Source organism: Perognathus longimembris, chromosome 3, assembly GCF_023159225.1.
Source record: "Perognathus longimembris pacificus isolate PPM17 chromosome 3, ASM2315922v1, whole genome shotgun sequence".
Taxonomy (NCBI): domain Eukaryota; kingdom Metazoa; phylum Chordata; class Mammalia; order Rodentia; family Heteromyidae; genus Perognathus; species Perognathus longimembris.
The window spans coordinates 92916066-92939809 of record NC_063163.1 but is presented as its reverse complement, the minus strand read 5'-3'; the positions used below and the strand labels follow the sequence as shown (position 1 = coordinate 92939809).

At 43.0% G+C, this 23744-nt stretch overlaps 1 protein-coding gene across 1 annotated transcript in view; it reads left to right on the top strand.

Moving 5' to 3' along the window:
- Positions 1–23744, top strand: part of Prr14l (proline rich 14 like) — a 51527-nt gene that overhangs the window by 14367 nt on the left and 13416 nt on the right. Inside the window, 6 exon segments of the mRNA XM_048343368.1 lie at positions 3325–3397; positions 6100–11296; positions 17467–17486; positions 17489–17537; positions 18693–18864; positions 19670–19776. Of these exon segments, the coding sequence (XP_048199325.1) occupies positions 3325–3397; positions 6100–11296; positions 17467–17486; positions 17489–17537; positions 18693–18864; positions 19670–19776 (5618 nt within the window).

The window sequence follows — 23744 nt, the reverse complement described above, 5'->3', positions numbered from 1 at the left end:
AGTCTTTATTGGAGAAACAAGTCTGTATTAGAGAGCCCTTGTGCATGGTTGACTGTTGTCTCAAAGACCAGTAGCCCAGCTCAGAACTTGTACCAAGCTTTTAAAAACAAAAACCAGGGCTGGGGATATAGCCTAGTGGCAAGAGTGCCTGCCTCGGATACACGAGGCCCTAGGTTCGATTCCCCAGCACCACATATACAGAAAACGGCCAGAAGCGGCGCTGTGGCTCAAGTGGCAGAGTGCTAGCCTTGAGCAAAAAGAAGCCAGGGACAGTGCTCAGGCCCTGAGTCCAAGGCCCAGGACTGGCCAAAAAAAAAAAAAAACAAAAACCACATGCTTGAGTGGAGACAAAGCCCCAACATAAACAAGGCACCAGGAGCAGCTTCCTGTGGCTAACCAACATGATCATGTCTGCATATCCTCTAAAGCAGAGTGCTCTCCTGGCTCTACCTACTAAGCTAGGCATCTGTAATTCAAAGGATGGCTTATCTTACCTCTAGGCTTCTGAAGCTGGGTGGCCAGCCCCCATCACCTAGTTAGGCTCCAGGATGACTGTGAGAACACAGTGAATTACTTAGACCTAGCCTTTCCCTTACTTCATTATGAGGAATAGCTTGATTTTCCTTAATCCACAACCTTTCAAGATAATTCCACAGGTAGCGGGCAAGTGGGATACGGATACCTTACTCCTAGCTGTTTCTTCCCCTTCTTGGTTAGGAAGCGGTGGGCTTGACATTCATCAGGGCTGTTTTGGGTTCTCCTGCTAGAGGCATCATTGTGAGCAACACTAAAATTCCAGGAGCCCTTCATAAAGGGCACAAAATCACAAGACTCCCCGTGTGTCATTGACTGAATTGTTAACCTAAAAAAGCTTGTGGTAGAATGGAATTTTATGCCTCTATCAGAAAGAATGGCATTGCCCCATTCGTAAGGAAATGGAAGAATTTGGAACAAATTATACTAAGTGAAGTGAGCCAGACCCAAAGAGACATGGGCTCTGTGGTTTCCCTCATAGGAAATAATTAGCACAGGTTTAGGCTAGTCACACAGCAGAGGATCAGAAGAGCCCAATAGCTATACCCTTATGGATGCATAAGATGAAGCTAAGTGAAATGAACTCCATTTTATGGAAATGAGTGTTATATCACTGTTGTAATTACTTTCAACATGCCATGTGAAACCATAGCTTCTTTTGTTGATGATCTTCCTGTGGTTGTCCCGGTGCTATCATTATATCTCATCTGAGTACCTGGATACTGTATTAGAACTAGGGAAGTGAAAGGGAATATCAAAATCGAGAGACAAAGGATAAAAAAAAAAAAAACCGACTCCAAAAGCAATACTTGCAAAACCATTTGGTGTAAACCAACTGAACAACTCATGGGGGGGAGAGGGAAAGAGGGAGGGGAGAGTGAGGGAGGAGGTAACAAATAGTACAAGAAATGTATCCATGGCCTTGCATATGAAACTGTAACCCCTCTGTACATCACTTTGACAATAAGTAAGTAAATTTTTTTTAAAAAAGCTGTGGTGGGTAATCTTTCTTAGTAGTATGTACCAGAATTTGATGATAGGTCTTATTGGCTTCTCTCACAGAAAAAGCTGACACATATGATAGTACATGTCTATGATCTTGTGAATGACAGACGCTTTTTGGGGGGTGTCAGTTGTGGGGCTTGAACTCTGGGCCAGCCTGGGCAGGAAAGTCTGAAAGACTTTTTTTTTTTTTTTTTTCCAGCCAGGGGCTTGAACATGGGTCCTGGGCACTGTGTCTGGCTATTTTTTGCTTAATTAAGACTAGCACTCTACTACTTGAGCCACAACACTACTTCTGGCTGTTTTCTTTATATGTGGTGCTGGGGAATCGAACCCAGGGCTTCATGTATGCGAGGCAAGCACTCTACCACCAGGCCACATTCTGAGCCCCATGAGTATAATTCTTCTTAGACAGTGTCACTTCTTTTGCTCTTTCTGTTTTTCCCTCCCCATTCACAATCTGATTCTTCATCCCAATGTTTAATTCTAGCATTTGGCCTTTTCTATAAAGTATTAATTGATGCAAAAGAATAGTCTTAATAGCATTCTCATTCTCTCTCTCTCTCTCCCCCCACTCCTCTCTCTTTCTCCTCTCTCTCTCTCCTCTCTCTCCCTGGGGCTTGAACTCAGGGGGGGCTGGGCACTGTCCCTGTTATGTGGTGCTGAAGAATAGAACCCAGGGCTTCATGCTTGCTAGGCAAGCACTCTACCACTAAGCCACATTCCTAGCCCCATAACATCTTACCTCACAGCTCATACATTCAGTCTGTATTTCAGAAAGCTACAACACAGAGAGTACTATTTGGAGGGAATGGATCCAAAGTAACCACCAATAAACATGTTCTCTTAACCTTTTACAGTACTTTGTTGCAGAAAAATTGCAAAAGCAGTACAAAAATTTTTGTATTCCTCAGGTAGATTTCTCTCATATTTTATCTTACCATATTTTCTTTTGAGTTTTGTCTTGTTTTGTTTGATTTTTGAGACAGGGTCTCACTATGTTGCCTTAAGCTGGCATAGAATTTGAAGTTCTCCTTCTGCCTCCCAAATTCTGGGATTTCTGGAATGTGCCAATGAGACTGGTGCTATTTTATTTAGTGGGGTAGGGGCAAGGGTGAGTGGGTAATTGGGCTTGAACTGATCCACACATCCACAGCTTTTTGCCATCTAACTAGAAATAAGAGTATTTGAGGTTTATCTGCCTGGGCTGGCTCGGAACTGTGTTCTTCAGATCTCAGTAACTAGGATTAAAGATCGACTTTAAAAAAATAATAATAATAATTTGAGAGTATATTCACAGACATGATTGATGAATACTTCAATATATATTTTCTGGCAAATAAGGACTTTCTAGCACATGACCATAACACACACTATACAGTACAGATTACATGCTTTGTGCAGAGTACTACAGACATACAGTGTACATGGTACCGTATGCTTAGAATGTTTAGACATAGATTCATCTGATTTGGGGATGTTTTCCTTAGAAATAAATTTAAAATTAGCATTATAGTAGTTTGTTTCATTGTCGGTGGCATTTTTAGGGTTTCCTTTGCATTTACAAGTATACATTCTAAATCTCTCCTATCCAGACTTTGACAAACTGGACTTTTCAAAATCAGATTCTGGACAAGTGTTTTTGTTTGATTGTACTTTCTTAAATTTGACGTTTTCTTCAGTTGTTGATCCTGTGAGTACTAGCAAATTTTCTGGAGTCATGAAGTTTCTCAAGAAATGAGCTCAAGTATCTGAATCCTCCATTGAATGCTGGTTTTCTTGCTGTAGGAGGACCTCCTGGTGCAGTCCAGAGAAGAACTTTTACACAAGGACCTCCCTGAAGATTTTCTAAGGAACAAAGGTATTTCTCTAAATTCTTCCTCACCCACCCACTATTATACATCATTTTAATTTACAATTCTCAATGTGTGGTTAGAATATAATGGATATAGTTACCTGCTTTGCTAGATAGACTTAACTATAGAAATTTTTTATATTGCCTGTGGATATACTTGGACACAATTACCAGGTCTTATATTAGTGGATGATAGTTTACTCTCTTCCCATGACAAGTATTTCTATTAACAGTGCGTTGAGCCAGGTGCCAGTGGCTCTTACCTATAATCCTAGCTACTCAGGAGGCTGACACCTGAGGATTACAGTTCAAAGCTAGCCCAGGAAGGAAAGTACATGAGACTCTAATCTCTAAGTGAGCACCAGAAATCCAGAAGTGGCACTGTGGTTTTTTGGGCACTGTGGCCCAAAGTGGTTTTTGAGCAGACTTTGAATTATGATCCTCAGATCTCAGTCTCCTGACTACTAGGATTGCATGTATGATCCACTGGTTCTGACTCCTCAAGACTTTTTTAAATCTGCAATTTACCAGGGCTGGGGATATGGCCTAGTGGCCAGAGAGTGTACCTCGAATACATGAAGCCCTGGGTTCAATTCCCCAGCACCATATATATAGAAAACAGCCAGAAGTGGTGCTGTGGCTCAAGTGGCAGAGTGCTAGCTAGCTTTGAGCAAAAGGAAAGCCAGGGACAGTGCTCAGGCCCTGAGTTCAAAGCCCAAGACTGGCCAAAAAAAATCTGCAATTAACCAACAAAAAGCCAGAACTGGAGACATGGCTTAAGTTGTAGAGAGCCAGATGTGAGAGGAAAAGCAGGTTAAGATTGAGAGACTCTTGAGTTCAAGCCCCTGCTACCAGCAGTAGAAAGAGTACATTAAATTTCTATAGGTGGGGCTAGGAATGTGGCTTAGTGGCAGAGTGCTTTCCTAGCATGTGTGAAGCTCTGGGTTCAATTCCTCAGCACCACATAAACAGAAAAAGCCAGAAGTGGTAGAATGCTTAGTCTCGAGCAAAAAGAAGCCAAAGATGGTGCTCAGGCCCTGAGGCTAGGGCTCAAGCCCTAGGACTGGCCAAAAAAAAACCCCAACTTTTTTCTTTGTTTTCTGTTCATCATGGGGCTGGAACTCAGGCCTAAGTGCTCTTCTTCAACTTTTTCACTCAAGGATAACACTCTACCACTTTGAGCCATGCCACCACCACTTCTGGTTTTCTAGTGGTTAATTGGAGATGAGTTTCATGGACTTTTCCTGACTGGGCTTATTTTGAATCATGTCCTCAGATCTCAGCCTCCTGAGTAGCTAGGATTACAGGCATGAGCCACTGGTGCTCAGCTCATATATATACACGTGTGTGTGTATTTTTTTATTTTTTTTTTGCCAGTCCTTGGGGTTGAACTCAGGGCCTGAGTACTGTCCCTGACTTCTTTTTGCTCAAGGCCAGCACTCTACCTCTTGAGCCACAGCGCCACTTCTGGCCGTTTTCTATATATGTGGTGCTGGGAAATCGAACCCAGGGCTTCATGTATACGAGGCAAGCAATCTTGCCACTAGGCCATATTCCCAACCTGGCTTTTTCTGTTTATGTAATAGTGAGGAATGGAACCCAGGGCCAGCCAAGCCCTGTACCACTAAGCCACGTTCCCAGCCCTAGAGAAAGATTTTTTTTTACAATTGCATAGTCTTCCAGGTGAGGAAAGTTTTGCTCTTTGTCATAGTGATTCATACTTATGATATAAATGTATTATATTCATGTGCATACATGTACATGTATACACATTTGTAAACCTACGTATATATGCAGGGCTTTTTGTTGTTGTTTTGTTTTTAGTTGTATAAATGTTTGATCTCAAGTGCCATACTTGCTAGACTCTTACCACTTAAGCCCCAGCCTGTCATGTTTTTGTAGGGAGGAATAAAACTGATGACATGGTACATTACTTTTGTATCTTTTTCAGTCTTTTTTGCCAGTCCTGGGGTCTTAACTCCGGGCCTGAGCACTGTCCCTGCCTTCTTTTTGCTCAGGGCTACCACTCTACCACTTGAGCAACAGCGCCACTTCCAGCTTTTTCTATATATGTGGTGCTGAGGAATTGAACCCAGAGCTTCATGTATGCAAGGCAAGTACTCTACCACTGGGCCATATTCCCAGCCCCTTGAGGTTTTTTGTTTTGTTTTGTTTGCCAGTTCTGGGTCTTGAACTCAGGACCTGAGCACTGTCCTTGGCTTCTTTTTTGCTCAAGGCTAGCCCTCTGCCACTTGAGCCACAGCACCACTTCTGGCCATTTTCTGTATGTGTGGTGCTGAGGAATTGAACCCAGGGCTTCATGTATATGAGGCAAGCACTCTTCAAAGCCCCTTTTTGAGTTTTTGCTTGTTTGTTTTTGCTAGTTCTTGGCCTTGAACTCAGAGTCTGGGCATGTCACTGAGCTTCTTTGGCTCAAGGCTAGCCATCTACCACTTGAGCCACAGCACCCCTTCTGGCTTTTTATATTTATGTGGTCCTGAGGAATTGAACCCAGGGCTTCATGCATGGCAAGCACTCTACCACTAAGCCACATTTCCAGCCAGCCCTCAGGTTTTTTGTGGATTGTTGTTGTTGTTGTTGTTTTGTTATTGTTGTCTTTGGATATATATATATATATAATTTAATTTGCAATGGTAGAGCAACACTTTGTGATTACATACTGATATGGATTTATTTGTCTTGTATAGAAGAAAATGTACAAATTACAGTTGAAACGCTGCCCAGATCCACGGAAGACATACAAGGTATAAAGGTGAATGGAACTAAGATGGATAATAATGGCAAGAATGACGATGTGAGTAACATTCTCTCAACTGGGTGCAGTGAATGCCCAGAAGTAGACAAAATCATGACCAGTGGTGAAGTTTCAGAAACCAGAACTTTAGTTTCCCTAAAGCCTGTAACTTTTGTGGACCCTGGATTGACAGAAGCAACTGCAAATGAAAAAGAATGTGGAGAATTAAAAACTTTTCCTTCTTGGTTGTCAGTATTACCAGGAAACAGTGCCATTTCCAACACTGACAATGGGGAGAAAGAGTTGTGTAAAGTAAACCTTGTCTGTGAAGCAGATGACAATCGCCAACAGATTCTTGGCCTCCATAATGAAAAACACAGTTCTGTACCTGATAATTCCACAGCCATGGGAAATGGTGATGCTATAAAACCTTTGGAAGAAAATTCTGAAAGTTCACATTTCATACCACTTTTGTCTGTTCCAGAACGCAGAATAGCATCATTAGAAGAATGTGATTTGGAAAGCAATGGTTTGCTGAAAGGATCTGCTAAAAAGGTAGATAATTCCTATTTTAATGAAGATGATCAAAGCCAAAACTTGGCTTGTATAGAAGGAAGTAAAGAATGGCCTTTGAGTCTCAGGAAAGAAAAGGAAGAGGAACCAGCAAAGTATGCTAGTTCTGGCGAAAAAGAGACTGCTGATTCCCCAAAGGAAAACATCTACAATAACTCTTGTGTTCAAGGCAGTATCCATACAGAAAGCTCTAGTTCTCTAATGCTCAATTCTCTTGCTGAAGCCACAGAAATGTTTAAAAAGAATGATTTGAAAATCACTTTAGACCATCAGGGTAACTTGATACACCCTGAGGACCATAGAGAAACTGTTCCTAATGTGAGCCTTATAAATGAGCATTCAGAAGAAAGCAGTTTTTTCTCTTCAGTGCAACTTGAACAGCCAGAGCAGACAACCACTATAGAACCTATTAGGTTAAGTGAAAAGATAAATAGTAAAGACTCTAATTCCTTAGTCAACATTCAGAGAAATCTGGAAGGTAAGACTCAGTTGAATGAAGCAACAGGTAATGATCTTTTGTCTGAAAGAAAATCTGTTGGGAGTTTAATGCCAGAAAATCAGATAAGTTCTATACCTAACAAGATATCAAAATCCAAGAAAGATGCTGCTCAATTACCATTGTCTCCAGAATTGGATTACAGACCTGAGTCAGAAAAAACTACATGGACCTCACTTGACAATAATTTCTCACATGTAGATGCACCAGGCATTGCCAGTGAGATGAGTGAACCTTCTTGTGCCCGTGAACTGGTTATGAAAGTAGATTGTGAATGTGTTTTAAATCAACAAGTGTCCCTTAGTTCCCAAAACCACGTGACCTCGCCAACTAATTCTCTACTAAATGTAAACAGAGAGAGGCCTTTAGCAACTGGCAGTGATGCCCAACAGAACCATCACCTTTCTTTAGAGAACGGAGGAGAGGTCATTGCTGGTACCCAAACCAGTCCCATGAAGACAAAACTAAAAGACCTTTCTCCACAGGGTGACAAAACCTGTGGTGCCTCTTCAAATCCCACCTTCAGCACCAAATTAGGAAGCCTGGAAGGAAAAGAAGAAATGGCTGATTCAGGAACAGAAGATTTACGTTTTGGATTCCTTTCAAGTACAAAAAATACAGCTGGTTTTCCTCAGGAGATCTCTGTCACCGAATGTAAAAACATTCAATCTCAGGATATCTCCAGCTGTCACAATGCAAGGGAAAATGTACCAAAAGAAAATTTACATTCTGTGTGTGCTGCTTTCAAGCCAAGCAAAATTGTCCCGAAAGTGAACAACTCTAAAGTAAGCAAATGTGAAAATGCATTTCAACACAGTCATCACTACTCCCAGGGAACAGAAGGCTCTGTAAAAAGTAGCACCCAGAAAATGAGCTGTATGTCCAAGGAGAATGAACTTACTGTGAAAGAAACTCAAAGCAGCCTTCCAGATGGTAAGAAACAAACTGAAGTAGCACATGTGTCAGATAATGGAGCTTTGAACATAGCCACACATGCCGTCGTTCACATCAAACCCAGTGAGAAAGGGCTACACGAAAAAGAATCAGATATATCCATTGAAACTGTGTTTTGTAAAGATGCTATCCCTGACTGTGCTATACAAGAACTAAACCAATCTACAAACATTCCAAGTCCTGAAACATTATCAAACCAGTCTCCTACTGCTATGATCTCCAATTTTAAACCCTCAGTTGAAACTCTTGGTCAGAAGAAAGCAGATGAAGTCCTTGGTTGCCATAGTAACCAAAACAGACCAGTTGAATGCAGAAGTGAAGGTAAATCAGTTAAGAAGGCACTAGATAGTTATTGGAGAGAGGCCACTGCAGAGGCTAACAGACAACCAAGTCTCAGCAAAAAAGATCTGACAGTCAGTTCAGATAGTAGTAACTCACTGCTTTGTGGTAGTCCAAAGAAAGACAATTCCCAAGGAGCCTTTGAAAATATTTCTGGTTCTGAAAAGTCCATAGATAGTATGATATACATGGTCCATGTAGACTGTGATGAAAAGCCTGCTGAAGGTTTGCTGGCTGTGAAAACATCTAACGCACTTGGTAATGGTGCAAGGCAAAATAAACTGGCATTCCATGAAATCTCAAGGAGTACCTCATGTGAGAGAGAACTGAAGGCTGCATTTATAGGAATAGCTGACCAAGACTCGGATCTCCTAATTGCTGCTGCTTCTATAGAGCAGTCTCTAGAAATACAATCATGTGAAGAGAAAGTACAGAAATCTTTAGAAGACTGTGAAATGGAAAGATGTCCAGACTCCTCCATACCCCATGAGATGAAGTCTGCTGCTGATCATGAACCAAATGTGAGAATAGTAGATAGCATAAGCATATCTTATAAACACCAAAGTAAAAGAGGATCTCTGAGAGAAACCCAGGGAATGATGGAAGGATCAAGACCAGAAGTAGATTCTGAGGCTGGCAAAAAGGCCTTGGGAATAGCCACAAGAGACTTGATGTCCTTTAGATGCCAAGATGAGAGCTCTGACCTCGCACAGAGCCTAGAATCCTTTGACACAATGACTTTGTGTCTATCCTCTCAAGAAAATTCAGAAACTGATACTGGTAGTAAAGAAACTGACCTAAAAATTCCTTTTAAACAAAAAGATGGTGAAGTGCTTTGTGAAAATAGAAAAGACTGCATGGGCCTGTCTGAGATGAAGGAACAAATACTAAGAAATAGAAGTAATCCTAACAAAAGAGACAGTGCACCTACCAGTGTGGAAAAGAATGCTTGTAAAGCTTGCCATCCTCGTGAGAATTCCACTGATGGACATTTGCCTTTGACAGTGGACACCACCACAAGAATGAATGGAAAAGAAACTGAAGAACATCAGAGGGGACTGCTGAATCACTTAACCGTTGGGGAAGAATCTGAGGTGAACACTACCACAGAAGGCCGTGGTGGCGATAATTTGCATAGAAATTGTCAGACATACTTGCAATGCCAAGCCATTCATGATGATGCTATAAAACAACAGAGCGAGAGATTTTTGGACTACACATTGCTGAAAGAGGAAAAACTTACATATCAAAAAGAAGCGGTACATATGGTACTTGAACAGTGCACATCATCTAATAAGTTGTCAGATGAGGTTCAAGATAAGAACCAACCTAAAGCAGACAAAGGTAGGTTCACCAAGATAAAAGAAATGACTCAGGCAAAGCTAACCAAGTACAACACCAGACAGCTTCAAAAGTTGGCAGACCCAAGGGCGAAAAGCTTATGTCATCAGCCATTGAAGAAGGACATTGAGTTATGCACAGGTCCTTGCCTTCCTGGTGCCCCCAGGAAACAGCAAGATCTCAGCACTGCTGGGTGTGATCAAATACATGGTGCCTTTGTGAACACTTCTGGTAAAAAAAGAATGCTTCCTTTGAAGAAGCAACCCCATCGAACCTGTAAGAGAGTTTCCTATCAGGAGCCAGTCAGTGTGGGGAAAAGAGTGAGTAAAGTCAGAAGTTCTACCATTGGAAAGAGTTCATCCAATCCCATCCCCACCAAAGCACACAGTCTTCTCAGCTCATGTGCTGTGCCTGCACCCACACAATTAGAACTCGAACCAGTACCTATCAGGAGCTTGCTTAGCCACAAACCAAAGCAGAAGCCTATACCATGCCATCCGTTGAGGAGCCCGAGTTTTAGGAAGCCTACCAAAGAATCAGCCTTACTACACAAGCTATCCATCCTTGCCTCCAAACTAGCCCCACCTGCCAAACTCCCGATACTCAGATACCGGCGGTGTTCCTCTACACTTCTGCCAGTGGCTAAAAGTTACAAGCGCCTCAGATATAAAAGGCTCCTGGATGGATTTTCATATAATGCAATGCAGCTGAACCCATATATGGCAGCTAATAAATGGGATCAAAGGTCTAACAGCAAGCCTTTGGCACTTTATTCTCTCGAAGCCATCAAAATGAGCTTCATAGATTTGAGCAACAAGATGCCATCACTGCTGTGTGGTTCCGAAATCTTCCCAGTTTCCTTTCATGTGAAACCAACCTCCAGTTGCATGATTGAAGCCTCAAAGACTTTTCCTGAGCACTGTGCTCCATCGAGGCTTGCCTTAGGTGAGGCCTCCCAGTGCCCGCCTCAACCTCCCAAGTGGACCTTTTCTTTCTTTTTGTCCCATGCTTGCCCTGGTATGGCCACATTCAGGGAAGACACTGGCCTCCATAGTCAGGCACACACTCAGGCTCCTCCACAGACTCCAGTTCCTCTCCCAGACTATGGAGGCACTGCCATAGTCCAGACCAGAGCAGACTGCTCTGTCCTTGGCCTTCACACGCTTCTTGCACTTTGTTCTCCCGGATGCTACCGAATCTGGACAAAACAACGAAACTTCTCAAATCACATGCCTACCATGCAGAGGCTCTTCATGACCCAATTTACACAGGGCTTGAAAGGGCTAAGGTCTTCAGCCTCCATAGCAAATAAGGTCTTCTATTCTCTGCCCTACTCAGTGGGCAGAGTGTTGTCTATTTGGAGCCAGCATGGGCCCTCTTCCTGCTCCTTTGAAATCTCTGCTCTTCATCCTAGCAAGCGGCAGCTAAGTCTGGGCACCACAAACAGGTAAACTGTTCCTATTCTTTGCTATGTCCCATATTTGCTCCCTGCCACTGGGGAAAAGAGAGGAACATTGTTGGAAATGCAGTGCTGCTTGGAGGCCTCTTTGTGTCCACACTTGCTATCCACCTTGGGGAATCTCTGCTAAGAAAATGCAATAGTATGGGGCTGGGAATATGGCCTAGTGGCAAGAGTGCTTGCCCTGTATACGAGAAGCCCTGGGTTCGATTCCCCAGCACCACATATATAGAAAACGGCCAGAAGTGGCACTGTGGCTCAAGTGGCAGAGTGCTAGCCTTGAGCAAAAAGAAGCCAGGGACAGTGCTCAGGCCTTGAGTCCAAGCCCAGGACTGGCAAAAAAAAAAAAAAAAGCAATAGCAATTCTTGAGTTAAAGGTGCCGCTGGTTTTCCTGCCAAATCTATTGTGTTTTGGACCATTGAAACCACCTCTGTATAGCACTTGAACTTACTAGACAATCCAGGGTGGCCTCAAAATCATGGTTCTCTTTCAGTTGCTGAGACTATGGATAATACATAGTGGCAGTGACTTTACATCTTTTAAATTTCCTACAGCAGCACATATCTCAGTATTTGGTGTGCAAAAAGTTTTTAGTGAGTGAATAAATTACATCAGCATCACCACATCTAGCTTATTAGCTTCTACATTTTTTTATGCAGAATGGAGGCTTCAAAACTTGGCATTTCCAGCCAGGCACCAGTGGCCCATGCCTGTAATCCTAGCTATTCAGGAAGCTGAGATCTGAGGATCACGGTTTGATACCAACCCAGGCAGGAAAGCCCATGAGACTCTTATCTCTAATTAACCACCAGAAAATTGGAAGTGGCACTGTGGCTCAAAGTGGTAGAGTGCTGGCCTTGAGCAAAGAAGCTCAGACAGTGCCCAGGCCCTGAGTTCAAGCCCCAGGACTGACACACACAAAAAAAGTCACATAGACTTTCCTGCCCAGTCTGGCTTTGAACCTTGATCCTCATATCTCAGCATCCTAAGTAAGGATTATAGGTATGAGCCACAAGCACCTGGCTAAGGTAGTTTTTTAGAGACTTGTTGCTTTTTAATTTTGTTGTTGTTGTTGGTCCTGGAGCTTGAACTGGGCCTGGGTGCTGTCCTTGAGCTCTTCAGCTGTACCACTTGAGCCATAGCACCACTTCCAGTTTTTTGGTGGTTAATTGGAGATAAATGTCTCAAGGACTTTCCTGCCTGGTCTGGCTTTGAACTTCTATCCTCACATCTCAGCCTCTTGAGTAGCTAGGATTACAGACGTGAGCCACTAGGACCTGGCAACTTAAATTTTTGATGCTGGAGATTGAACCTAAGGCTTTGTGCATACTAAATACCCACTCTTCTGCAAGCTATACTCCCAGCCTCTAAGGAATTTTGTTTTGTTTTGTTTTGGGCTGGTACTGTGGTTTCAACTCAGGGCTTTGAGCTTGTTTGGCAGGTGGTATACCAGTTGACCCATGCTTAAGCCCCTTCACTTTAGTCATTTTTCAGATAGGGCCAGATACCCTCAACTGTGATCCTTCTTCACACCTACTACATACCTGAGATCACAGGCATGCACCACCACAGAGATTATTGGTGAGATGAGAATCTCATTTTTTATTTTTTATTTTTATTTTTATTTTTTTTTTTTGCCAGTCTGGGCCTTGGACTCAGGGCCTGAGCACTGTCCCTGGCTTCTTCCCGCTCAAGGCTAGCACTCCGCCACTTGAGCCACAGCGCCGCTTCTGGCCGTTTTCTGTATATGTGGTGCTGGGGAATCGAACCTAGGGCCTCGTGTATCCGAGGCAGGCACTCTTGCCACTAGGCTATACCCCCAGCCCAGAATCTCATTTTTTAACATGCTCTCTTCAAACTGCAATCCTCCTGATCTATGCCCATTGGGTAGCTAGCTGGTGTGAAGCACCATTCCCACTCCCCCCCACCCTTTTCTATTAGTCTAATTGCAAGTGTTTTTCTATTATGTGGTACTGAGGAATCAAACCCAGAGCTTCATTCATGCTAGACAAACACTCTGCAACTAAGGCACAGTCCCAGCTCTCCTTGAGACTCTTATCTCTAATTAGACAGCAAAAAAACACTAAAGTGGAGCTGTGGCTCAAGTGATAAAGCACCTTGATCGAGAAACCTATTGAGAGCACGAGTTCAAGCCCCACTACACATAGACACACACAGACACCTTACTTTAGATATAGATAAATCTTTCTATTGTCTTTTGTACTAGTGGGGATTGAACTCTTAGCCTCCAGTGCTCTATCACTTGAATCACCGCTCCAATTGGCTTTTAGTTGTTTTTCAAATATGTTCTCCTCTTGGGCTGGGAATATGGCCTAGTGGCAAGAGTGCTTGACTCGTATACATGAGGCCCTGGGTTCGATTCCCCAGCACCACATATATAGAAAATGGCCAGAAGTGGCGCTGTGGCTCAAGTGGCAGAGTGCTAGCCTTGAGCAAAGAGAAGCCAAGGACAGTGCTCAGGCCCTGAGTCCAAGGCCCAGGACTGGCAAAAAAAAAAAAATGTTCTCCTCTTAACTTTGGGCTGACTTTGAACCATGATCCTCCTGTCTTCACGTTCCAAGTAGTTGGGATTATAGGCATACATCATCATTCCACGCCACATATTCCTACTTTAATACTTTTTTTTTTTTTTTTTTTTTTTTTTTTTGGCCAGTCGTGGGCCTTGGACTCAGGGCCTGAGCACTGTCCCTGGCTTCTTCCCGCTCAAGGCTAGCACTCTGCCACTTGAGCCACAGCGCCGCTTCTGGCCGTTTTCTGTATATGTGGTGCTGGGGAATCGAACCTAGGGCCTCGTGTATCCGAGGCAGGCACTCTTGCCACTAGGCTATATCCCCAGCCCTTTAATACTTTTTTTAAAAAATAGTACTGGGGTTGATGTTAGGGTCATGTACTTATCGAGTACAAGTACTCCAAAAGCAAGTACTCTACAACTTGAGCTATACCTTCTAGGTCCCCACTGTAATTATTTACATAATTTACAACTTTTTTGTCCTTACCATTGGAAGGGAGGGAGGGATTCTGTTGGTTGGCCAGGAAATGGCTCAAGTAGTACAATGTTTGCTTAGCATGTCTATGACTTCATACTCAATTCCCAGTACCCAAAAAATGGTGGATGCCAGTGGCTCACACTTGTCATCTTAGCTGCTCAGAAGTCTAAGAACTGAAGGATTGCAATTCAAAGCTTAGATGAGACTTTTGTCTCCAAATCTCCAGCAAAAAGCTGGAACTAGAGATGAGGTTCAAGTGGTAGAGAGCCAGCTGTAAGCAAGACATCTAACTAACAGTGAGAGGTTGAATTCAAAACCCAGAACCAGCAGAGGAAAGAAAAGCAAGCTGCTGGAGAAAACTAGATATGATCTCCAAAGCATAACTCTAAAAGGTGAGGTAAGAGAATCTTGAGTTCTAGACCAACATGGCCTACTTAGGGAATATAGTCTCAAAAAGAGTCAAAGAAGCAAATGTTGTGTAGTCCCCCAGACATTTGAGCAGATTAAATAACTAAGGGTTTTGGTAAAACACCACAGAACTCACAAAACTGCCAATTGAAATTGAAAGGTGAGTTATAAGCACTTGTCCTGTGGGTAATAGAACAATACTCAGTTCTTCTAATGATGCAGCCATAAGAGTACTCAAGAATAAATCCAGGGGCTGGGGATATAGCCTAGTGGCAAGAGTGCCTGCCTCGGATACACGAGACCCTAGGTTCGATTCCCCAGCACCACATATACAGAAAACGGCCAGAAGCGGCGCTGTGGCTCAGGTGGCAGAGTGCTAGCCTTGAGCAAAAAAGAAGCCAGGGACAGTGCTCAGGCCCTGAGTCCAAGGCCCAGGACTGGCCAAAAAAAAAAAGAATAAATCCAGTCATTTAAAATGATGGTATACTGTTTTTGTTGACCACTTTGCTACTCTGCCTCTGAATTGTCAGAATTGGTCTCTGCTCTGCTGTGTGTCTATGCTTTAAACTGTTGCTTTCTTTCATTCCCACTCTCAACCCAAGGCCTTATATGTTTATTCCTGAGGTTAGTGTCCAGGGAGTTATTCATCTCACCCAGAACTCTTTCCCACCTGACTTTTCTCTCTTCCACTATTTAGCTTTCTATTTATTTTATTTAAATTTGAGGGCTGGGAATATGGCCTAGTGGCAAGAGAGCTTGCCTCGTATACATGAGGCCCTGGGTTCGATTCCCCAGCACCACATATACAGAAAACGGCCAGAAGTGGCGCTGTGGCTCAAGTGGCAGAGTGCTAGCCTTGAGCAAAAAAGAAGCCAGGGACAGTGCTCAGGCCCTGAGTCCAAGGCCCAGGACTAGCCAAAAAAAAATTTTGAGTAGAAGGTAAAAGGGTAGAGTTTGTAGGGACATTTTCTTGTCATTGGCTCTACATCTGCCTTAACATTGATTGTATGCCTATACTAAGAAGTTCCCTGTCTTTCTAAAGGCACTTAGAAGAGTTTACCAGAAGAATTAGTGGATAGCCCCCAAAATAATTGAACAAAAACTTACTTTTCCATAGGACATTCATTCTCTCCCGTCCCCCTCCTCTCTCAACAAGGTCTTGCTATGTAGCTTACACTGGCCTGGAACTCAGTCTTCCTGTCTCAGCCTCCAAAGTGCTGGGATTGGGAGCATGTGCCACTGCACCTGCCAGGTTTTCTCACTTGAACCTTATTCTCCAGCAGTCTGTGATACAAGTTGGTTTGTTTTTAATAGATGCTGAATCTGGGGAGGGGTGACACACAAAGCTTTTCCTATTTCCCATTAATCCCCCTCCTTCTTCCTCTTCCTTCCTCTTCCCCTTTTCTTTTTCTTTTTTCTTGGTCTCACTATGTTCACCAGGCTCTCAGCTAAAGTGATCCTCCCACTTCAGCCTCCCAAATAGCTAGAACTACAGGTGTATGCCACCCCACCCAGCACACAAGGGCTTGTTTTAAATCCCATCCTAGATGGTTAGGGTTTGCACTATCTGTGCTAGAAGGGAGAACACCTGTTTCTTGATTTGGTCAGTACTTTTTCCAGACTCCACCCCATCCTTTCATCAGTGTTCCTCAAGAGAATTCTGACTTGGTACTAAATATTTTTCTAGAAATCTAAATTACCTGTTTCCCTAGCTGTCAAGAAAATTCTTTGTGGGCTGAGAATATGGCCTAGTGGCAAGAGTGCTTGCCTCGTATACATGAAGCCCTGGGTTCAATTCCCCAGCACCACATATACAGAAAATGGCCAGAAGTGGCCCTGTGGCTCAAGTGGCAGAGTGCTAGCCTTGAGCAAAAAGAAGCCAGGGACGGTGCTCAGGCCCTGAGTCCAAGGCCCAGGACTGGCAAAAAAAAAAAAAAAAAGAAAAGAAAATTCTTTGTATTTCTGAGAAGAGCGGATTGTATATTTGTCACACAGACAGACACACCTTGTTATGAAGCATGCACCACGTTCTAAAAACAGTAGAATCTGGTACTATTCTATGGGGTTGTGCAAAAAGCTATCCAACATGACATAAATTCATTTGTAAGTGATTACTAATCTTTCCTTCTTTTGTGCCAGTAATGGGGCTTGAACTTAGAGCCTCACACTCTCACTTGGGGTTTTTTGCTTAAAGGCTGGTGTTTTACCACTTGAGCCACACCTCCACTTTTGGCATTTTGTTGGCTAAGTGGAGATAAGTCTTAGGAACTTTCCTGCCTGGACTGTCTTCACACTATAATCTTCAGATCTTGGCTTCTCTAGGATTATAGGATTGAGCCACTGGCACTCAGCATGTGATTTTTTTTGCGGGGGTCCTGGGGAGGAGGGTCAGTCATGCATTTGAACTCTGGGCCGAGTGCTATCCCTGAGCTCTTCAGCTTAAGGCTTGCACTTTACCACTTGAGCCACAGAACACTTCTGCTATTCTGGTGGTTAATTGGAGATAAGAGTCGCATGGACTTTCTGCCTGGGCTGGCTTTGAACTGCAAAGACAATATGTCACTCTTGTCCCTTCCTCCCTTCCTATATTCTTCCCATTTATGTGAGGAAACCAGCTTCCTGTCAGCTTGTTCTGTTCCAGTGGTGGGCACATATCTTTCTCATGGTTTTCATCTTTCCTGGGATCTTTCTTGGTGTCCCTCTATGCTAACTACTGCTTCTGTGCTTTTGCTTCACTTCAGCCACACTGGGTTACCATATGTGACCCAGGCGTGGATGCCACAACATTCAATACCATTGGCAGTCACATGAGGTAAGCCTCTGGCACTTGAGGATGTGAGGAGAGGTGTTCACAGGTGACACATGCCATGCAAGGTGCACCTCTGGCCTCTTGTCTATAAATCCGATCTAATCTCTGAAGCTCAAGTGTGCTGTCTTTTGTTTGTGTGTGTGCAAGTCCTGGTGCTTCAAATCAGGGCCTGGGTGTTGTCCCTGAGCTTTTGTTTTGTTTTTGCTCAAGGCTAGCACTCTATCACTTGAGCCACAGCTCTATTTCTGGCTTTTTCTGTTTATGTGGTACTAAGGAATCAAACCCAGGACTTTATTTGTGTTAGGCAAGCACTACCACTAAGCCACATTCCCAGCCCCTACTTCTTCTAAGTAGTTTATTGAAGGTAAGAGTCTTGCTGACTTTTCTGCCTGGGCTGGCTTTGAACCACTACCCTCAGATCTCAGCCTCCTGAGTAGTTTGGATTATAGGCATGAGCCACTGGTGCCCAGTTTTTTTGTTTGTTTGTTTGCCCCTTTTATTTATTTATTTATTTATTTATTTATTTATTTTTGTTGCCAGTCCTGGGGCTTGGACTCAGGGCTTGAGCACTGTCCCTGGCTTCTTTTTGCTCAAGGCTAGCACTCTGCCACTTGAGCCACAGCGCCACTTCTGGCCGTTTTCTATATATGTGGTGCTGGGGAATTGAACCCAGGGCTTCATGTATACGAGTCAAGCACTCTTGCCACTAGGCCATATCCCCAGCCCCTTTGTTTTGTTTTTAAATACCAGTCCTAGGCCTTGAGCTCAGGGCTCAGGGTCTTGCATTCTTGCTCGGTATTTTAGCTTACCATTGCCTTTCTACTACTTGAGCCATGCCTCCAGTTCTAGCTTTTTCTAGGTTAACTGGAAGTAAGAGTTTGGTAATTTGTCGGTTCTGGCTGGCTGACTTCACACTGAAATTCCCAAATCTCAGCTTCCTGAACAGAATAGCTAGCTAGGTTTATAGGTATGAATCACTGACGCCCAGCCTTACCTATTTCTTTATAAAACCTATACCACTGATCACATTCTTGCACAAGTAACTAGTAAACAGGTTTGCTGGAGATACCATTCCCTAGAAAGAAGTCTAGTCTATCCATTGAAAAGTTAGAAAGCAAGCCCTCTCATATGGTTCTCTCTCTCTCTCTGTGATGCTAGGCTAGAACCTGCATTCACTGCCTTGGTACCAAAGTCTTGCTTGGTAACAGAACCAGACGTCAGCAAACTCCTGCTTTCAGCCTCTGAGTTCCAGGTTCCTGCGTTTGATGAGCTGGATGGTGTGACAGCAGCATGCCCTCGTCCCCAGAGCAGCGCTCCAGAGCAGAAAGAGGTAAAGCACCAGTGGGGTCCACCCACTGGCACAGTGGTCTCCACCATTGACTTACATCACATTGTAGGTGTAGACAGCCCCTGAGTGCCTTCACTACCTTTAGCTTAAACTGAGTACTAAAGAGTGCTAAGCTAGAAGTTTTCTACTTGGCCTTGGCAAATAAAGAATAGTAGATTTCCTTTTTGTTTTTCCTGCAGTTTCTTTCTTTCTTTTTTAATTAAACTTTTTTCTTCATTGTCAAAGTGTGGTACAAAGGGGTTACAGATTATATGTAAGGCAGTGAGTACATTTCTTGTTCAATTTGTTACTCTTCCCTCCTGCAGTTTCTTTTTAGGGACAGGATCATACTGTGTTACCTATGCCTCCAACTCCTGGGCTTAAGTGATCCTCCTGCCTCAGCTCCCCAAGTCACTGGGACTGCAAGCCCATACCACCATACTTGGATTCTAATCTACATTGTTTTCCCCAATTTATTTTTGTTGGTGACAGCGTTTAACCGCCTTTCTAGATACTTGAGTCATAGAGCTGCCTTAATGCCTTCAGAGAAGGTAGTGAATGATGGTGTTTTGTTTTGCAACATCTGTCTACCCCATCCATTGCAGATTTTTACATTGATAACCTCGGTATAGGTTATGAATGCACAATTCTGTTTTAATAAAATGAAGTAGTTGTGAGCACAGTTGGGGTAAGATGAGGAGCTTTGTCATATGTTTCTTAGTAGAATTGTCTACAACGTATCAGGACAAGATACTTTATTAAAATGTTTTATATCTTGCCCATCTTTCTTCTGAACTTTTTAAAACAGGCTGAGCCAGAGAAGAGGCCAAAGAAAGTCTCACAGATTCGAATACGGAAAACCATTCCTAAGCCAGATCCTAATCTTACCCCAATGGGCCTGCCTCGACCCAAAAGGTGAGTTTTTTTCTTGAGTACAAACTGGGTTCACTTTTTCAGAGAATTATTAGGCAAAATATAGTTACCTTTTAAGTGATCATTTATTTCGTGCAGTTTATTATACTTCTAGGAATTTACCTTAAAAATTAATTGGTCATGTGGCTAAACATTTATGTGCAAAATTTATATATATATTTTTTATTAGCTTATGTTAGTTATACTGAAGGAAATCTCATTGCTACATTCCCACACATTTTAGTATATTCTACTCATGGAAAGTATGTTTACATATATTTATAATATATTACATATGTTTATATTTCTGCTGGAGATACGGTTCATGTGATAGAGTACCAGCCGGGCAAGGGTATTTTAATTTTTGTTGTTTTGGGTTTTTTGTTTTTGTTTTTGGCTGGTACTGGTGTTTGAACTCAGGACTTTAACTTGCTAGACATGTGCTCTATCACTGAGCCGGGCCTCCAGCCCCATTCTTAATCTTTTCTTTTTTTTTGAGCTTACTGTGCCAGGTATTGTGCGCACATAATCTCAGTTCATCTCGGTTCTGGAAGGTGAGTACTGTTGGCCTCCTAGGTTTGGGTGAAGATAGTGAGACTCAGTAGTTTAGAAACCTGCATTAGGTCCTAGGTGTCAGTCATGGCACACGTGGCTCCTGTCTGTCACAAGTTTATCCTGCCCCAGAGCCCAAGCTCCCAATACAGGGAATACTGAAGTGGGACTAGACTTAATGTGTTGTGAGTTTAATTTTTAAGAATATCTCCAGATTTCTATTTTCTTGTGATGGATATTGCTCCATTTCTTATCAGTAAATGGAAACATAGCAATTTCCTTAATAACCCAAGGTAAGTTTCTTAACCCTTCCTAAGCCACAGGAATTTATCTCTAAGGTATGAATGCAAATTCTTTCTTTTTTTTTTTTTTTTTTTTTTTTGTCCTCGGGCTTGAACTCAGGACCTGGATACTGTCCATGAGCCTTTTTGTGCTCAAGGCTAGGCTCTACCACTTGAGCCACAGTGCCACTTCTGGCTTTTTCTGAGTAGTTTTTTTATTTTGTTTTGCTTCTTTTTTTGCTAGTCCTGGGGCTTGAACTCAGGGTCTAGGCACTGTCTCTGAGCTTCTTTTGCTCAAGGCTAGCACTCTACCACTTGAGCCATAGCGCAACTTTGGCTTTTTCTGTTTATATGGTGCTAAGGAATCAAACCCAGGGCTTCATGCATGGTAGGCAAGCACTCTAACACTAAACCACATTCCCAGCCCTTTCTGAGTAGTTTTAATGGAGGTAAGAGTCTCATAGACTTTCCTGCCTGGGTTGACTTTGAACCATGATCCTCACATTGCAGCCTCTTTTTACTGTGTAGGATTACAGGGGTGAAACACCAGCTCCCAGCAAAATATGAATTTAACAAGATTTGCTGTACAGAATCTCAACTGGACTTATAGTGATTCACATAACGACCATAATAGTTAACCATTAATTATAATCATTTCTGCCACTCTACTTTTCCTATATTTAATCTATTAATTTTTGAATTTTATGGATTTTGTTGTCTTTTTGAGACAGTCATGATGTACCTCATGCTGGAAATCTTCCTGCCTCAGCCTCCTGAGTTCTGGGATTGCAGAAGTATACCACCATGCACTGCTATTTGTTTTTGCTTTGTTTCTCTGCTTGCTGATTTCTTGTCCTGCTATGGATTAAACCCAGGGCTCTTTACATTCTAGGAAAACACTCTACAATTGAGCTACATCCCTAGCTCCTTATTTTGAGATAAGGCCTCAAACTCCCAATCCTCCTTCTTTGGCCTCCTGAGTGCCAGGATTACAGGTGTGCATCAACATGCCTGGCAAGAGTTTTAATTTGATAAAAGCAGTTCATCTCACAGGGATGATGCAATAATTTGCAGGAGCCATTCAAAAGAAGAAAATGCCATTGGAGTCTTTAAAGGAAGAAAAAAATACTTTGTATATTTATTTGTATTTATTTGTCAGTATACAAGGTAATGCTACACTACAGCTAAAATTTCTACAGAATGCTATTTGTATATAAAATAGTAAGGGTTTAAGGACATACTTTTTGGGGGGGTAGGGCTGAGGGGCTAACTCCAATCCTTACACATATTAGGTGTAATCTATGACAGAGCTACAGCCCTAGCTTTTAAAGTTTGGTAGTTTTGTTTTGTTTGTCCAGTTCGCCTGTTGGGAATTAAACCCAGGACCTTGTGCATATGTAGGCAACTGCCGTATCACTTGACCTACAACCCCAGCTCCCTAAGGTTTCTTGAGGTTTCTGTTTTATATGAACCATATCTATTGTTGGTTCTTTTAACTTTCATTTTTGGGGAGACATTGGTACTGGAGATTAAAAGCAGAGCCTCTTACAGAGTAAGCATAATTCTACCACTGGGCTAGACCCCCAGCCCCCATAAATTTAGTTTCTCAGATACTAAATTTGAACCCACCTGAAATGCTTGCTCTCTTACTTTAGGCCTTGTTTGTAGAATAGAAACGCCATTGTCACCCAAAGTTTGGTTATCCTAGTCAGTTTATGTCCATAGGTTTTTTCCTAGTTCAGAAACTAAATAATATCAACATTTTTTTTGCCATATCCTGTTTAGTGTATATTAGCACATCTCAGCCTTAGGACCATCCTTCAGGGCTGCAGGCCTAGCTCAGTATAGAGTACACACTTAGCATGTCTCAAGCCCTAGGTTCATTCGCCAGCACCAAAAGAATAAAGTAGTACCAGGATTTCCTAGGAGTCCTAGAGTCTGTCCTTCCCTTCCCTTCCCTGTCCCCAAACAACCCCTTTGCCCCCATAGTAGGACCTATCATCCCCACAGTTGGGTGGCTGTGGGCATGCATACAGGCCACTAGCATGCTTTGTCTGGATCATGCAACTCATAGATGGTTTCAAGGTCAAAGTCCACCTGCCCAATCACTGGGATTGGGTAGAGTCAGCTGATACTAAAGATGGAGGAAGGAGGATAGATGGTGAAGATGGAGCAGCAGATTGACCCGGAGGAATTGGGTCAAACCAGTCAGGGTCCAGGAGAGCCACCAGGAACACGTTGGGTTGGAGGGTGTAGGGGCAGAGTCCACACGCACAGTCCTGTGACAGCTGAGCTGACTGCTGCTCCAGCTGGCTTCCATCCTTCTTACTTCCTGTGCTAAGGCTTGAGTCAAGATTGTTCTTTGTGTGTTTTTTTTTTTTTTAAGTGTGATTTGGATATTTCAGAGCACGGGTAAACCTAGTGGGGATGCGGGGGGGAGAGGGAAGGAAAATCAAGCCACTGGTTGGTGATTATGTTGCTCCTATAGGTAAAAGTAAAATGAGGTTTTTAGACCCTATGGCCCAAAGTCTACAGTCCCATGTTAGCCACTGGCTTCCATATGCCAAATAAAGAACAATGAAGGACAAAAAAAGGCAGTTTATTACATGGTAGCAATGAGAAGACAGCACTTCAGTACATCTTTGGCCATCTTCTGGGTATAAACACTGGCTTCAGGTTAAATAGGAAGAACTGGGAATAGTAGGTGAGAAAGATAATGCATTATTAAAAGTCACAATGGTGTAGTTCAGTCTTTGTCCTGGAGGCCTGGTGAGTGGTCCCTAGCTTCTTAGCTATTCTCTTCAAGAAAGTAAGATGGCAGTGCTTGGTTGAAGGGCAGTTTGCCTTTTGGCAAAAGATGCTCATCAGTAAATCCTATTCTTCTTGGAGCCCAGGATGCTTGGAAAGTAAGAAATGGCTCAGATCAGGGCTGGGAATATGGCCTAGTGGCAAGAGTGCTTGCCTCATATACATGACGCCCTGGGTTCGATTCCTTAGCACCACATAGGGGCTGGGAATATGGCCTAATGGTAAAGCGCTCGCTTCGTATACATGAAGCCTAGGGTTGGATTCCTCAGCACCACATTAACAGAAAAAGCTGGAAGTGGCACTGTATCTCAAGTGGTAGAGTGCTAGCCT